Here is a 16203-nt window from a genome sequence, read left to right as displayed (position 1 = left end):
CATACAAAAATTATCTAACTTCAGGGTGGAGAATGTTGAGAACATATCTGTTTTTGGTTCTCAAAGTCTTCTTTAAATGAAAACTTAAAAGTTACCACCATCCGTAACATAAATGTTATTATGTTACATATTTTTCAACCTAAATATACATAAAACAAAATGCTCATTGCAAAATCTGAGGTGAATGCTTTTCATTAATATTGTCACATCATTCATTTATCTTCTAGTCATTCATACCATGTGGTAAGAATTGTTTTTATGTGCCAATTAAGAAATCTATTGTGACCATATTTTTAATAGGTTTTTCTTAAAATGTCAACTGAAATAAAAACCTTAATGACTGTTTTGTTTAAAAAAAAAAAAAGTCGTATTTCATATTTTTATGCTACTGCTGCCATCTAGTGAAAATTCTAAGAACTTAACCATTCTGGGAAGTTTTTTTTTTTTTTATTTTTTTTTTTTTAACGTTTATTTATTTTTGAGACAGAGAGAGACAGAGCATGAATGGGGGAGGGTCAGAGAGAGGGAGACACAGAATCTGAAACAGGCTCCAGGCTCTGAGCTGCCAGCACAGAGCCCGACGCGGGACTCGAACTCACAGACTGTGAGATCATGACCTGAGCTGAAATCGGCCGCTCAACCGACTGAGCCACCCAGGCGCCCCGAAGTTATTTTTTTTTAAATCATACTGTGGGAGCACCTGGGTGGCTCAGCTCAGGTCACAATCTCATGGTTCATGAGATCGAGCCCCCACACCATGATCTGTGCTGAAACACTGAGCCTCCTGGGATTCTCTCTCTCCTCTCTCTGTCCACCCCTGCTCATGCTCGCACTCGTTCTCTCTCAAAATAAACATTTTTTTTAAATCATTCTGTCAATTTATAAGATACTTATATGAGGAATAAGGATACCATAGATTACTTTCTTACAAATAAGTTTTTAAACATTTTGTCTTCATTAGATTATATTTCTACATTATAATTCTTCAATTTAATCATGAAGCCATTTATTTATTTAATCAGCAAGATAATTATAATCATTTAATTTAAAAATTCCTTTACTGAGGGGAGTCTGGGTGGCTCAGTCAGTTAAGCATCCAATTCTTGATTTCGGCTCAGGTTATGGTCTCCCGGTTCGTGAGTTCGAGCCCCACATCAGGGCTGTTAGCACAAAGCCTGCTTGAGATTCTTTTTTCCCAATCTCTCTGCCCCTCCCCCGCTTGCTATTTACTAAAAAATAAACACTAAAATAATTCCTTTATTGAAAAAAGAAAACATCCAAAAATATCAAGTTGTTTTTGTCATCAAGTTATACCTATAAATAGAAGCAAATTCAGGGATACCCTCAAAGATGCTGTATTTGGAATTTTCAAGTACTTACCAAGAACAAAGTTCATTCCACAGTTAAAACGGTAACATACCCTGACTAAAACTCTAAATGCTTGGAACTATACCAACTATACTACCAGAAGAATTCCATAAAAATAAAGATGACAGATAATAACCTATCAGTAAGCTTACCTGGGAAAAGATGTTTGCTGTTGGAGCAACCCTGCTATCCACGATACTATACAATATTGCTAATAACCTGTCAAGTGGAAATGGTTTTGGACCGAGAAGATGATTGCTTGTCTGTAACAACAAAAGAACACGGATTTTATTTTTACAGCAGTACACTTTCTGTACTACAAATTCCTTGTAACAAAACATGTATATTGTTCCCCAAAGACCCTAACAATTCTAACTTCCAGTCTCTACCTTAAAACCTTAGCTGATACGATCATGAATTCTCTTTCAACATTTCCTTCAAGTTTTTCTGACTTAGCATAAACAGATATTAAAGAAAACAACTGACAACTCATCCATCTCAGTCCTGAACATCCTGAATATCACACCTACTTTGCTGCTGTAATTAGATGTTCAGTAAGTTAGCCAAGTCATTTGTCAAAACAGTGCATATCCAAAATCAGGGTCTAGGTCCTAACTCCTAGATAGAACTTACTCCTTACTGCTCACTATTCACTCCTCTGTGTTCCATCACCAGGAAAAAACATTTGTTCCACATCAGTAATTCTAAAAAGATCAGTTATAGTAAATACTAGCTTAGAAAACTTATAAAATATTTTATAATTTGTGAATACACTGTCAGCCTAAAACACAAAATTTAAAAACTGAAAAATTATAAAACGTTCATACTTGTGTACAAAGTCACATGATATAATTACTTGTTATTAGAAAACTGAAGTGCTCAGGGCACGCGGGTGGCTCAGTTGGTTGAGAGTCTGACTTTGGCTCAAGGTCATGATCTCCTGGTTCACAAGTTCAAGCTCCACATAGGGTTCTGTGCTAAAAGCTCAGAGCCTGGAGCCTACTTTGGATTCTGTGTCCCCCTCTCTCTCTCTGCCCCTCCCCCGCTCATATTCTCTCTCTCTCTCTCTCTCTTTCCCTCCCTTCCTCCCTCTCTCTCTCTCTCAAATAAACATGAAAAAAAAAGAAAACCAAAGTACTCAAGGTCCACTCGGTAAGATACTTTTAGTAGCACTGTTAGAATTTAAGTACTCTATATTAAGCAATGGCAAATAAATGGGAATCTTCACTTACATGCAAGAGAATAACTATTTCTTTAAAGAAGAATAAATAAGAATGTCTAAAGAAAAATGCCTACACAGAATTACAAAACGTTTACCTCAGCTATTTATATCTAAAAAATAGTTCAGAAATCATTTTCCAGGTCTTAAACTCTATATCCTTTCTCATCAAACACTTCAAACCCTTAGAAAAAATACAAAGGCTGATATAACAAATAACAATGTACCCGGTACCCAATTTTATCAAACCCTGACATTATGCAGTATGTGCAAAGAAATAAAACATCAGATCACATTATAGATAAAATGAAGCTCCCTTAGACCCCTCTCACATCTCATTTTCTCCCTAGAAGGAGCCACTATCCAGAATTTGTTTTTACCACTTTCATTACAGGTTTTATATCAGTCCTACATATGTATTCATAAATAATAATATATAGCATTATCTGCAACATCTAATCTCATATAAATGATACTATTTTGGACTATCACTCTGCCAAGTTGCTTTTTTCCTTCAACATGTTTTTGAGATTTATCCATATTGATACATGCATCTCTAATCCCATAAAAAAATTGTTTTAATGTTTATTTATTTTTGAGAAAGAGAGAGAGAGAGAGCACAAGCAGTCAAGGGGCCCAGAGAGAGGGAAACACAGACTATGAAGCAGGCTCTAGGCTCTGAGCTATTAGCAGAGCCCAACGCAGGGCTCGAACTCACGAAATGAGAGATCATGACCTGAGCCAAAGTCAGACGCTCAACCAACTGAGCCACCCAGGCGCCCTACTTTAATCCCATTTACAAACTGCCCTACAGAATGCCATCACTATCTACTTCTAAAAATTCATCACTATCATTCATCACAAATGATACTGTGATGGACAATCCTGTACATTTCCCCTTGTGTTCATGTGTGAGTTTCTCTAAATGGGATTGCTAAGTTAAAGGAGAGGGCACAGACAATGCTGTGTGCTCACCCACACTTTGTTCTTGGGCACATGGGAAGACTACATTTCTCAGTATCTCCTGCAGTTGGATGAATACATGTGACTGTGATGTAACCTACTTCCAAATCTGGCCTTTCAAACCTTTAATCTTCTTTTAATCCTTTAATCTTCTTACCCTTCAGTGGCAACTTTGGAAATCACCATGTTTCACTTGGCATCACTGTAAAAGAGGGCCACCCAACTCATACTCAGTTGTGTCATGAACAACATATAAACCTTTGTTATGTGAAGTCAACTGAGGGTTTGGGGATTTGTTTTTGTACAACAGCATACCCTGGTCTATCCTGACAAATATAAAGTACATTCACGTATTAACTTTAATTATCACCAACCTACAGAATATGCGGGCTCATATTCTTCTACATTACCAGCAACATTTGAAAGCATCACTTTTTTTTTTTTTTTTTTTTTTTTTAGTTTTGCCAATCTGAGAACATGAAACATCAGCTGTGGTTTAAAGTCTCATCTCTCTCACTAGTGAATGAGACTGATAATCATGTCAGGTTTGTTAGACATTCAAGTTCCTTTTTGTATCATTTACCCACTTATCAATTGGATTTTTGCCTTTTTCTTATGGGTTTGTATAGTAAGTCTTTAACAAAAATCTAGATACTAATCATTTGTCAGTTGTATGACAGTGGTTAACATGGTAGGCTTTGGAGTCAGAAAGTCCTGGAAGCACATGCTAGTTCTACCACTTAACTACATAACTTTGTGCCAGTTATTGAATTAATTTTTCTTTAATAGTTACTCAGTTTCCTCACCTAGAAAATGAAGACAATCACAGTAACCACATGCAACAGGTCACTCTGAGAACTAAAATAAGATCAAACACAGAGCTCACAGTATTTGGCTTATAAATGCTCAACAGCTTTTAATATAATCATCATGATATAGATATACTTGTTTCTGTGTTCTTTTTCTTTTCTAGATAACTGCCCTGAAAACAGGAAATGTTTTATTCACCTTTTTATCCCTAGCACTTAGGATCATTAAATAAATGAACAGATAAATGGACAATGAATAAATAAATGAAATGATGTTCAAGGAAAGAAAGAAAAAAATTAAGGTAAATGCTGAGATATCTAAACGGAATTGGTGTCCCTGTCCTCATTAACACTTAGAAATGATTTGAGGTTAGTTCCTAAATTCCAGAAGTGTTAGAATCACGTGGGAGGCAATTCGGCCTAAGAATCGCATTATGAAAACCTACTTCTCTGATTTTCACTTTTTAAATTTTCTGATTAGAAAACACATATCCAATTTAAAATTAAAGTGTTCTCGTGGCATGCAAGCCATATAATTTATCTTCCTCACTGAACTGGTTTTGTGTGCTATAAATAGGAACTGGCTTCCTATCTAGAGGGGAAGACGAAGTCTGAGAAATGCCTATAAATTCACTATAGAGCTCAAGAAGGAAGGCCTGTAAGAACAGAAAAATCAAAAAAGGAAATCAAATCAATTTTTGAGGCATTAAATGGCAGCAAATTTGGTGTCAAGTTACATAAAGAAAAGTAGAGACAGAAACTTAGGGTTATGGATATCTATACCAGAAAAATTAAAACTAGAAACAATTCAAAGAAGAGGAATGGGACTATGGATGAGGAGAGCGGAAAAACCGTTGCTTTTCTATGTAAACCAACTGGCAAGTAATCTGATATCACGCATCTGCATTAGTTGAATTAAAAACTAAAATCTTTTTTTTTAAATTTTTTTTTCAACGTTTATTTATTTTTGGGACAGAGAGAGACAGAGCATGAACGGGCGAGGGGCAGAGAGAGAGGGAGACACAGAATCGGAAACAGGCTCCAGGCTCTGAGCCATCAGCCCAGAGCCTGACGCGGGCTCGAACTCACGGACCGCGAGATCGTGACCTGGCTGAAGTCGGACGCTTAACCGACTGCACCACCCAGGCGCCCCTAAAAACTAAAATCTTAAAAAACCAGTGTCAACTGAGTATACACAGAGAGAAAGAATTACACAATTGAAGATCTGTAATATTTTCAAAACAACTGTTACAATAATTATTCATGTGGTTTGCTTTTTAAGGTTTGATGCCCTGATTAGATTGAGAGCTTCAGGAGGGCACAGACAATGGCTGTTCGGCTCTCCGCAATATCCATAGCATCCAGCAGAGTGCTTGGCATAAAATAAGCATTCAATCAAGATTTCAGGAGGAGAGGGAACAAAAATTTAAAATAAAAACTGTACAGTTTCAGTTAAGGTCAGATTTTAAAACGACATGAACCAAAGACAAAAGAGGCTATTATAAAATTCAAGTCAGTAAGAAGAACTAGAGTTCAGGGGTGCCTAAGGGACTCAGTCAGTTGAGCATCTGATTCTTGATTTCGGCTCAGGTCATGATCTCATGGTTCGTGGGTTCAGGCCCTGTGTTGGGCTCTGTGCTGATGGTATGGAGCCTGCTTGGGATTCTCTCTCTCTCCCCCCCCCACCTCTGCCCCTCCCCCACTCGTGCTCACTTGCTCACTCTCAGAAGAAATAAATGGAGGAGGAGGAGGAGGTGGAAGAGGAAGAGGAAAACAACAACAACAACAACTACTACTACTGCTAGAACTAGAGTTCCTTTACAACTAGAGACATTTTCAGGAGGTCTCTGCTCATACAGTTCCCTCCGTCAAGACCGTCCTTCTCACGGACTTGCACAAATCCACTCATTCCACAGGGGCGGTCTGAGTGCTAGCTCTTCACAGTCCTCACTGATGACCAGCACACATACATCTTCCACCTCAAAATTTTTAAATGGTTTTCTAAGTCTAAAGAATAGGCTTAAAACTCTGAGTCTTGTATTCATTCTTCAATTTTCTTCATTTGTAAACATCCAGCAAATAACCACCAAGTCCTGAGATACAGAAATGAAGAGATAAGATTCCTTCCCTTAAGCTTAAGGAACTGGTGACTGACAAAATTCCTCCATAATCTGGCCTCAAATGACTTGTCTGAAATTCACCGGACACTTCAGCCAATTACATTTCATTATTTCTTTTATACCCTACATTTTTTATCTCTGCTTCTTTGCTCCAATCATTTCCTCAAGTGGCATGGCCTCCTCTCCCATCTTTGCACATCCAATCCTCACCATTCTTGAGCACCCATTCATATGTAAGGCCTACCACAAATCCTTCCCTGACCACCCCAGCTGTAAGTACTCTCTCCTATCAATCCTTTATGACCCAAAGTAACCACACACATAAAAAAGAGGGTACAAAATCAACAATATGCCTATAGTGGAAAACCCAATCAGAGATGTCTCAGTGAAGAGGCAATACCAGAAGAATTTTTCCGTGCCAAGCAAATGTATTCGGTAAGGAAATTTCCCTGTCAAACTCTGACTCTGTGTGAAGAGAGGAAAAAAGTCTTCTCTGAGATTTCAACTAGAAAGTAGGGCTTAATGCTGATGGGGGGAGTGGGAGTATAATTCACAGTATCTCTGCAGTCTGAAATCCCACCCACAAGGCTAAGAACTGAATTTCAAATGATCACAGGTTACTGGTGCTCTTAAATGCCTGCACAGAAGTAAATGTAACACCTTTCTAAAGAGCACACTTCAGGCTTCAAAAATTCCAAATGACCAAGTTTGGTCAACAATTAAAAATAATAAAATATTCAGGAACAAGGCATTTTGTCAGCGAAAATAGAAAATGGAAAATTAGTAGACCAATAAGGTCTTCTAATACTGGAATATAAGGAGAACATAAAATATATTTATGTTAAAGAAAAATACAACTAGGAAAAATATAAAAGTCATCAGACTTGAAATAAACCAATGAAACATCTAAGAATTATAAATAAAATTACTGGAGTCACAAAGATGATGTAAACAAAATAGACAAAGCCAAAGACAGAGTCAGAACACAGAACTGAAGAGATCACCCAGAACACAGCACACAGAGACCAAAGGTAATGAAGAATGAGAACGACTGAAGAAACAAAGAGGACACAGTGGGAAGGTCTAACCTACATCTAATCAGTGCCTCAGGAAGACATGTTAGAGAGAAAGAGAACAAGGCACTATTTGAAGAGTTAATTCATCAGAACTGAATAAAGGTATCATTATTCAAATTCAGGAAAGAAAACAAATCCCAAGTAAAAACTTGAATCCCAGACTGACCACAGTGAAAGAGAAAAAAAAACAAAAGCAAAAAACCAAAAAACACTACAGTTAAAGAAGAGACTTATAAGCAGCTAGAGAAAAACACAGATATCAACAAAGGAATAACAGACTAACAGTGTATTTTTCAGCAGCAACAATAAGGCCAGAAGACAGCAAAATGATGTCCTCAAAGTCCTGAGAAAACACTATCAATTTAGGAGGCTGAGGAAAACTGCTTGTGAGAATGGGAGTGAGAAACAAAACTCACAGCTTCTGTGGTACAAAGTTTACAGGTCGAACTTCATCTTTTGCCAAAAAAGCAGCAGTGGTTTAAATGCACAGAGAGTGGAACAAGTGATCTGAGCAGGCCCAGTGCTCCCTCCGCCAACTTCGATCTAGTCCCACACCCCTCCCTTCAAGGTGCTCAGAGCCTCTAATTCCTAAACTGTTCCAGACTCCTTGGTCAAATCTGCTTGCTTTGGGCTTAGGTGGCAGCCTTGTCTGGAGGCTTAGTCACCTGTGCGTGTACCTGTAACACAGTTCCAAACTGTGCAGGTCTCACATTTACTCTTTATCTGTTCATTCACCTTCTGTATTTCTTTAATGTTGTTCTTGTGGGTGTGTCAAAGGGGAAAAGAGGAAAACCAACTGTGTTTAGTTAAAAATTCCAGGATAATCTTCTCATCTATGAATTCTCTAAAAGAAGTTGTCAACACACTTTTATCTCTAGTATCAGCTCACTGGAATATGCCTTTGTCACTATATTCAATATAACAAAATATGGAACCTTATCAATAAATAACTTCTTACATCCAAATGACTACTAAATGCACACATTCACGTCCTATCATATCCTGAATTCATGAGTTCTTTCTAACAGACGTTAAAATGTAAATACCTTTTCATGTTTCTTTAGGAAGTTGGTTTTCTTGATTTTCCCATGATGCTGCAATTAAGGAAAATAACTGTTAAGATAGAAAAAAAGGTAATACTCCATAAAAACAGAAAACATAATGGAAAACATGGTACTAATTTCGTTATCTTAGACTTTCTTATTTATTACCACCTAAAATAACATATTTTAGGCTGCTCTGACTTAGGTTTAGATTGTATATGAGATTACTTATGCATGTAAAGAAATAAGGTGTTAAAATAAAATAGTGATACTTCCTAAAACTACTTAATATTTTGACTTAGTACAGCATTATTTGTTTCTATAAAAAAAAACTTCCAAAGATAAATGGGTTTTTATTCATCCCTTAAGGCAGGCTACTAATTCGCATAAGAAACACTGATTGAGAACATTTAGTTAGGCACTTGGGATTTAGCAGTGGGAAAAAAAGATGTGTTCTTTGCTTTCATGAAACTAAAAACTAGTAGGAAGATAAACAAAACAACAAATAAAAACTTATTACAAATACATTTAATAATAAATCAAATTGCATACATGTTTTCAAAAAGAAAACAATTCCAAAATGGAATTTCTCCAACTAATGTACATGCAGAAGGGGCTTCTGAATGTTCTGTATATCAACGTACAGAGTAGATGGCACCCTTAAAACTATTCCCATCTCTCATACTTTAAACAAAACCTTATTTATATATATTTTTTTAAACCTAGAGTTATTACCTAAGGTATACGTGAACTCTTCTGTGAAACTACCTATTTTTCCCATTCAGATTATGACCTTAATTTAAAGCCTTTAAAGAATATGTCCTAAATATATATTTAGCAATCTCTTTTTTTTCTCTCTTTCTTTTAGAAAGAGAGAGAGAGAGAGAGAGAGAGAAAGAGAGCACGAGTGGGGGAGAGAGGCAAAGGGAGAGGAGGGAGAGAGAGAATCTCAAGCAGGCTCCACACTTAGCCCAGTGTCCAATGTGGGGCTCGATCCCATGACCCTGGGATCATGACCTAAGCCAGAATCAAGACATGGATGCTCAACTGACTATGCCACCAAGGCGCCCCACATATTTAGCAATCTCTTATTCTAATCTCTACCCCTGAGAAATTTACAGGTGTTGAGAAATTTCAAAACATTCCTAAAATCTTCAGAAACAAAGAAATAATTATTACCTTAAGGAAGAACCTCTTGTCAGTTCTTGCTGGATTGTACGAAGCAAGGTATGCAGCAATGAGAATAAACTTGGAGTAATATGGAAGTTCCACATGAGTATATGCTGAGAGACCTACACAACGAAAAACTTTGATGAAGGCATTGAAGAGGCTACCATTAAGTTTCTCTTATCTTTTCTCACTTACCTTTTGACTTCCATATATGGTATTCTCTTATAAAAATGACCTACTCCCTGTGTCAATATAATGATGATGGCAGCAGTGGTAGTGAATATCACTATTAGTCACATGCTTGCTCATTTCATTATTTTTGCTTAGCTCCTCCTATTCTGAACTCTAAATCCTATCCATGCAGCCCTTCAAAGCCACATTTTCCATTAAGCCTTTCCTGAAGCTCTCTTATCACACCAAAAGTAGAAAATCTGTCCCTACTATGAATTCCTACTTTGAGTATTTAACTCATGGCCCATGTAACTTTATACCTTGTATTAATAGTTAATTATACATAAATTATATCTCTTACCAAGCTATACTCTTTGCTGAAGGAACTATATCTGTTTTTGTGGTATCCTTAAAGTATCCTGCACAAAGGAAAAAAAACTAAATGAACTGATAAATAAAACAAAGGAGCCAGTCAAATGGCATTGATTTGTACAGAAAAGGAAGGAATCTGCTATTTACTGAATATCTAGTATGTGTCAGACACTGTGCTAGGTGCCTTACTTAGGTGTCTCTGAATCTTTGCAGTTACTTAAAGCTAGACATCCTTTGGATGAGGACACTGAGGTGGACTCAAGGACGTAGAGTCAGGGAATAGTGCAGACCAATCACTACAGGTTTTCTAAAGCCAGCATCTATTTCTTTCTATCGGAACACACAACTGGAAATCACTTGTATGGCATCTAGAGCATTTAGAAACCAAAACAGATAAAACAGAATTGCAACACCACTTAATTTTACACCGCTTCTCCAACCTTTAGCCAGTGATCTATTTTTTTTAATAAGAATTATTTTTGATACTCGCTTAATTTTTTTTAAGTAAAAGTTGTTCTATGTAGATAAATCCAAATTGATAGTTTCTTTAAAGAAAAGAAAAGCAGAAAGCTTTTTAAACAGAACTGCATCCTCCAAACTGGGTCAACATAAAATTCATGAAGTACATATATACTGAGATAAAACTGTGTCATACAACTGAACAAAAGCATTTAAAGAAACTAAACTGCTTGATTTTTACAGGATGTAATCCAACATTGAGAAAAAAGAAACTGGTATTTGAATTATTTCCTCTCATTAATTGGAGCTTCAGTTAAGAAAAAATCATTCATTAAAATATCACTGTCGTTTGTAAAGTCTTTTCTGTCACACTGTTTACTGACTGATGCTAAATTTAGTATTAACATCAGTATCTTAGTTACTAGTAATCAATTAAAGAAATGTCTCTGGTAACTGTCTCAACACTTCCTTGGATACCTTTCAGTTGTGCTGGATCTGTGTCATCTTTCTGTAGCTTTTCCCACTGTGAACTGAAAGAAGACAGAAGAGCAATAATGGTTTGAAAATATATGAAATCAATATACTGGACTTAAGACAGTCCTAGAAAAAACTAAAAATTTGATTTAAGAAAATAATCAATTTCCTTACAAATAACATACATATGCAATATATACCTGTCTCAACAAAATCATTGAGTGTATATTAGAATATAACCTTACATAATAACACCCAGATGTTAGTTTTAATTTTTTTTTTATTTTTTAAAATTTATTTATTTATTTGCGGGGGGAGGGGGAGGGCAGGAGCAGAGAGAGGGAGAGAGAATCCCAAGCAGGCTCCACGCTGTCAGCACAGAACCGAACGCAGGGCTCGAACTCACAAACTGTGAGATCATGACCCAAGCCGAAATCAAGAGTCTGATGCTTAACCAACTGAGCCACCCAGGTGCCCCAATACTCAGATGTTAATTTTTAATCTCTTTTCCTGATCATAATTTTAAAGCTATCAGAAAGCACCAAAAAATAAATAACATCACCTATCCTTCAGTAAAACTCCCCACGTTTCAGTTAGAATATTAGATGCAACTGTTATACGCTATTTCTAACTCCATAACAATCTCTTAAAATAAGTACCATTACAGCAGAAAATTGAGGCCCACAGGTTAAGTTGCCCAAGTATACCCAGACAGTCAGTAATGGAGCTAAGACCTGATTCCTTGTAGAACGCGTGCAAAGTTCATGCCATCTCCACTGCCCCCTCTGACCTTACTTGCAATTAAAACTATTAAACAGTCTCAAATATTGTTAAGAATATGAAGTGAGAATATGACAAATCAAATTCATTAGGAAACACACTATGGTGCAGTAAAAAGACTACCCTGGGAGACAGAAGTTTTAGCTGTATGACCTTGAATAAATTATTATACTTCTCACCAAAATATAAGGCAGTTAGATGCAATGATCTGTAAGGACCCTCTCAAACTCTCTAACTCAGCTTTTAAAATGCTAATATAAAAATAAATGCCAGATCAGAACTGAATATCCCAAATCTGCAAGCAGAGCTGAAAATTACGGAGATACAGGCATACTTCATTTTATCATGCTTCACTTTACTGTGTTTTGCAGATAGTGCATTTTTTACAAGTTGAAAGCTTGTGGCAACTCTGCATCAAGCAAGTCTATCAGCACCAATTTTCTAACAGCAACCGCTCACTCCATGTCTCTGTGTCATATTTTGATAGTCCTCATACTACTTCATATTTGTTCGTCACTATTTGTTATGATCTTTGATGCTACTGCTGTAACTGTTTTGGGGGTTCACAAACTGTGCCCACATAAGATGGGAAACTTAAACGCTCCACTGACTGGCCATTCCCTCATCTCTCCCTCTCCTTGGGCCTTCCTATTCCCTAAGACACAATAATACTGAAATTAGGCCAATTAATAACCCTACAATGGCCTCTGAGTGGTCAAGTGAAAGGAAAAGTCACATCTCTCACTTTAAATCAAAAGCCAGAAATGATTAACCTCAGTGAGGAAGTCTTGTCAAAAGCCAAGGTAGGCTGAAAAAAGCCAGGCCTCTTGCACAAAACAGCCATGTTTTGAACACAAAGGAAAAGTTCTTAAAGGAAACTGAAACTGCTACTCCAGTGAACACATGAATGATAAGAAAGGAAAATAGCCTTATTGCTGTTATAGAGAACGTGTTAGCGGTCTGGGCAGAAGATCAAATCAGCCACAACACTCCCTTCAGCCAAAGCCTAATCCAGAGCAAGGCCCAACTCTCTTCAATTCTATGAAGGCTGAGAGAGGCAAGGAAGCTACAGAAGAAAAGTTTGAAGCTCTTGAAGTGGTTCAAGAGGCTTAAGGAAAGAAGCTGTCTCCATAACATAAAAGTGCAGGGTGAAGCAAAAGGTGCTGATGTAGAAGCTGGAGTAACTCTCCAGAAGATCTAGCTGAGATCATTAATGAAGGTGGCTACACTAAACAACAGATTTTCAGTGCAGGTGAAGCAGCCTTCTCCTGGAAGAAGATGCCATCTGGGACTTTCATAGCGAGAGAGCTGACTCTCTGGTTAGGGGCTAATGTAGCTGGCAATGCTCACTGACTATTCCAAAAATCCTAAGGCCCTTAAAAATTATGCTCAATCAACTCTGCCTGTGCTCTGTCAATGGAATAACAAAGCCTGGATAACAGCACATTTATTTACAGCATGGTTTACTGAGCATTTTAAGCCTACTGTTGAGATCTGCTCAGAAAAGATTCCTTTCAACATGTGACTCACTGCTCATTGACAAAATATCAACATGAACAGGAGTTTGGAAGAAGTTGACTCCAACCCTCATGGGCGACTTTGAGGGGTTCAATACTTGAATGGAAGAAATAACTGCAGACGGGGTGGAAATGGCATGAGAACTAGGATGTTAAGTGGAGCCTGAAGGCGGGGCTGCATGGCTGCAATCTCATGATGTAACTTTAACAGATGAGGAGTTGCTTCTGATACATGAGCAGAGAAAGTGGTTTCTTGAGATGGAATCTACTTCTGGTGAAGACGCTAGGAAGATTTTTGAAATGACAACAAAGCATTTAGAATTTTACATAAACTTAGTTGATAAGGCAACAACAGGGTTTAAGAAGACTGGCTCCAATTCTGAAAGTTCTACTGTGGGTAAAATGATACCAAACAACAGTCAACAAAATGCAGCAAATTTCACAGTGTCTTAAGAAACTGCCACACCCATCCCACAGCAACCACCAATCAGCAGCCATCAACCTCAAGACCCTCCCTCCACCAGCAAAAACTTTATTTGCTCTCCTTACTGATCTTGTGAAGAAAACCGGATTTATGTGGCCATCACTGTCCTATGGGAAACTCTAAGTCCTTCCAGCATTACATAAAAATCATTCCAACAAGCATCCAAATTTTTCTACCTTTAAAAGAGCACAACACAAGCTTTTCTATTCTGGGACTTGTGAAAATCCTCATCAAATGTCATTTTTTTAATGTTTTATTTGAGAGACAGAGCATTAGCAGGGGAGGGGCAGAGAGAGAGGGAGACACAGAATCTGAAGAAGGCTCCAGGTCCCAAGCTGTCAGTGGAGAGCCCAAAACAGGGCTCAAACTCCAAAGTCAGATGCTTAACTGAGCCACCAGGTGCCCCTCAAATGACTTTTTACTGAAAAGAGGAATAACAATATGTTTGTAATTTTTCTATTTATTCAGAAACGATTACATTTCTACCTGAATTACAGTTTAATCAGCTAATTAAATGAGCAAAGTTAGTAAAGAAAAGGAGTTACAGACCAAGATATTTATGAGAGAAAAATGATAACACTACTGACCAGAAAGTGAGGAGAGCACACAGTGCTGTTGATGTTTTTATACTACTATATTGCTTTGCAACTGAGGCTTAACCTATCACCTATTTATTATTCACAAATAATTTAAATCTTGTAAGGATTGTTAGAGGAGGAAACTGAGGCCTAGAGGGTTTTTAGGAGACTAAGACCACACAAGGCAGAAAATGGCTGAGATGGAAATCAAAACCCTGTTCCTCCACCTGCACTAAATGTCACCACATCTCCTGTTTCATTACTATGAAAGTCTAATAACAAATATAGATATGTGATTTAATTTACACATTGCTTTAATAATCAAATTTTCATTATACTATTCAAATATCTAACACAAATAAAAAACAAAGCTGAAGTTGATTTTCTTGTAGCTTTCCAGACTTAAAAAAATTACTAATTGTGAGACATATGCCTTGTTTCAAGTTGTGTAACATACTGGTTAAAAATTTTTTTCCCCAAAATAAGAAGAAATGATTCAAAACTCATGAATTTTTTCCTAATTGTGAAGCAGGTAAAGGAAAACACTGTAGTAGACAAAATATCCGAACTAAAGATATAGAAATATTATATACACATTAAATAGAAAATTACCTTGATATTTCCCGGAGATAAACAGTCTGCATGGCTTTCTTCAAATGAGGTTCGATATTTCTCCAGAGTTTGCGAGTATCACGTTCATTTGCTACCCCAAATGGGAGAAAATTACAAAAATTCAGATCTTACACAAATTCTTTCAAAACAAGTATTAATAAGTAAAATTACATAGTTACCTTCTCCTTTAACCACAGGCTCACAATATTTAGGAAAATTAAGTACTGCCTGTAAATAAAGGGGAAAAAAGAAAAAAGGTACTTATCCACCACAAATAGGAATTATTTTCCAAGTATAATTTTTATTAGAATTTAGGCAATTTTACTTCAATATAAGCACTCAAGTAAAATGTTTTATAGCTTATTATAATAATAAAACAGCAAATATCAAAAATGATAGTAAAACAACATGTAAAATACTCCTTAATTGGCTAAATACTGCCTAATGTATTAACCTCAAGATATAAAGTAATATAGCAAAGCATAATTTGTAATTTTAGCACATTAATTATGCCACAAAGGACCCAATAAAATACCATGAGCCCAAAGAATTAACCTGTTATTTTCCAAGGTTTGAACATTCTCACACATCAAACATCATCTCGTTCAGTACAATTCAAAATTATGTGATTGGCAACACTACCTGAGACTATTATAAATTCAAATTCTTGGCACCATGCCAGGCATACTAGATCACAATCACTAAGAATGACATCCAGGAATCCATGTTTTAACAATCACTCCAGGAATGCTATGTATTCCGAAGTTTGGAAAGCACTAATTAATCATTATTACTTAACAGTTTTCCATGAATCAACACTGGAATTCTACTGAGAGGTAGTTCAAGCAAACTGATAAAAAAACATGCTGTTGCCATTTATTAATATTAATTTGATCACAAATATTTCATATTAAAATGATTCAGTAATGAAGCCTGGAGAAAGATATACATAAATGCATTAACTATACAACCTCAAATTCAGAAGATA

General features: G+C 36.6%; 1 protein-coding gene across 1 annotated transcript in view; it reads right to left on the bottom strand.

Moving 5' to 3' along the window:
* ORC5 (origin recognition complex subunit 5) overlaps positions 1–16203 on the bottom strand; it is an 81531-nt gene that overhangs the window by 33552 nt on the left and 31776 nt on the right. The window contains exons 7-12 of the mRNA XM_047095976.1: positions 15395–15443; positions 15216–15306; positions 11248–11300; positions 9778–9890; positions 8602–8649; positions 1521–1631 (exon numbers count right to left, since the gene is read on the bottom strand). Coding sequence (XP_046951932.1) covers positions 1521–1631; positions 8602–8649; positions 9778–9890; positions 11248–11300; positions 15216–15306; positions 15395–15443 — 465 coding nt within the window. The remainder of the gene's footprint in view (positions 1–1520; positions 1632–8601; positions 8650–9777; positions 9891–11247; positions 11301–15215; positions 15307–15394; positions 15444–16203) is intronic.

Source organism: Lynx rufus, unplaced genomic scaffold (genome assembly GCF_022079265.1).
Source record: "Lynx rufus isolate CCGP_SWC_20201006 ecotype Redwood Valley unplaced genomic scaffold, mLynRuf1.p SCAF_4, whole genome shotgun sequence".
In the NCBI taxonomy this organism is placed as follows: domain Eukaryota; kingdom Metazoa; phylum Chordata; class Mammalia; order Carnivora; family Felidae; genus Lynx; species Lynx rufus.
Note: the sequence above shows the minus strand (reverse complement) of the source record. Positions and strands in the feature narration are given on the sequence as shown.